The sequence below is a fragment of the Aptenodytes forsteri genome, unplaced genomic scaffold (genome assembly GCF_000699145.1).
Source record: "Aptenodytes forsteri isolate BGI_AS27 unplaced genomic scaffold, ASM69914v1 Scaffold214, whole genome shotgun sequence".
Taxonomy (NCBI): domain Eukaryota; kingdom Metazoa; phylum Chordata; class Aves; order Sphenisciformes; family Spheniscidae; genus Aptenodytes; species Aptenodytes forsteri.
The window spans coordinates 26325-27116 of record NW_008795691.1 but is presented as its reverse complement, the minus strand read 5'-3'; the positions used below and the strand labels follow the sequence as shown (position 1 = coordinate 27116).

Genomic DNA, 792 nt, shown 5'->3' with positions numbered 1-792 from the left:
CAGTGTCCCCGTTTCGCTTTCCCCCCAGTGTCCCAAGGTGCTCACTGGTGACAGCCACATGCCGGTTGGATTTCCCCTCATCGATCACGTCCAGGATCTCCTCGGGGCTGGAGACGAAGCGCTCGGTGCAGCCCTGGGGATGTGTGGTGGGGTGACCCCAGGGGTTGGTCCCAGCCTCCCCTCTGGGGGTGCCCCTTTTGGGGTCCCCCACCCAAGGGACCCTCCGAGCCGGCCTTTTTTTTGATCTGTAGGGAACCCTGTTCTTGTCCTCGTGCACCGACAGGTTGGTCTTGGTCACTGGTGGGGGGGACATGGGGTGAGGGGATTGAGGGGTGGTGACCCCCCCAACATGCCCTAGGAGCTCCCAGTGCCATCCAGTGCCCCCCAGTGCTCCCCCATACCCTTCCACTGCCTCCCAGTGCTCCCCAATACCCACCCAGTGCCTCCCAGTGTTCCCCAGTGCCTCTAAGCTTCTCAGTGCCCCCAGTGCATCCCAATACCCACCCAGTATCTCCCAGTGCCCCCCCCACTCACTGTCCAGCAGGTCCCGGATCTTGTCCAGATAAATTTCAAAGTAAGAAACCTGGTAGGAGGGAATTGGGGGTGTCAGGCTGTGTGTGTGTGGGGGTCAGGACCTGGCCTCCCAGTCTTCCAAATGCTCCCAGTGCTCCCAGTCCCTCCCAGTTCCCACCTTGATGTGGAACTCGAGGTTCTCGTCCATGGAGTAGATGTGGTTGAAGATGTCCTGGGCGATGCGCGGGATGATGCCCATCTGCTGGGGGTCATGCAACT

General features: G+C 61.0%; 1 protein-coding gene across 1 annotated transcript in view; it reads right to left on the bottom strand.

The window, feature by feature from the left end:
- Positions 1-792, bottom strand: part of LOC103901917 (kinesin heavy chain-like) — an 18895-nt gene that overhangs the window by 7553 nt on the left and 10550 nt on the right. The window contains exons 4-7 of the mRNA XM_009282878.1: positions 692-790; positions 535-583; positions 221-297; positions 46-133 (exon numbers count right to left, since the gene is read on the bottom strand). Coding sequence (XP_009281153.1) covers positions 46-133; positions 221-297; positions 535-583; positions 692-790 — 313 coding nt within the window. The remainder of the gene's footprint in view (positions 1-45; positions 134-220; positions 298-534; positions 584-691; positions 791-792) is intronic.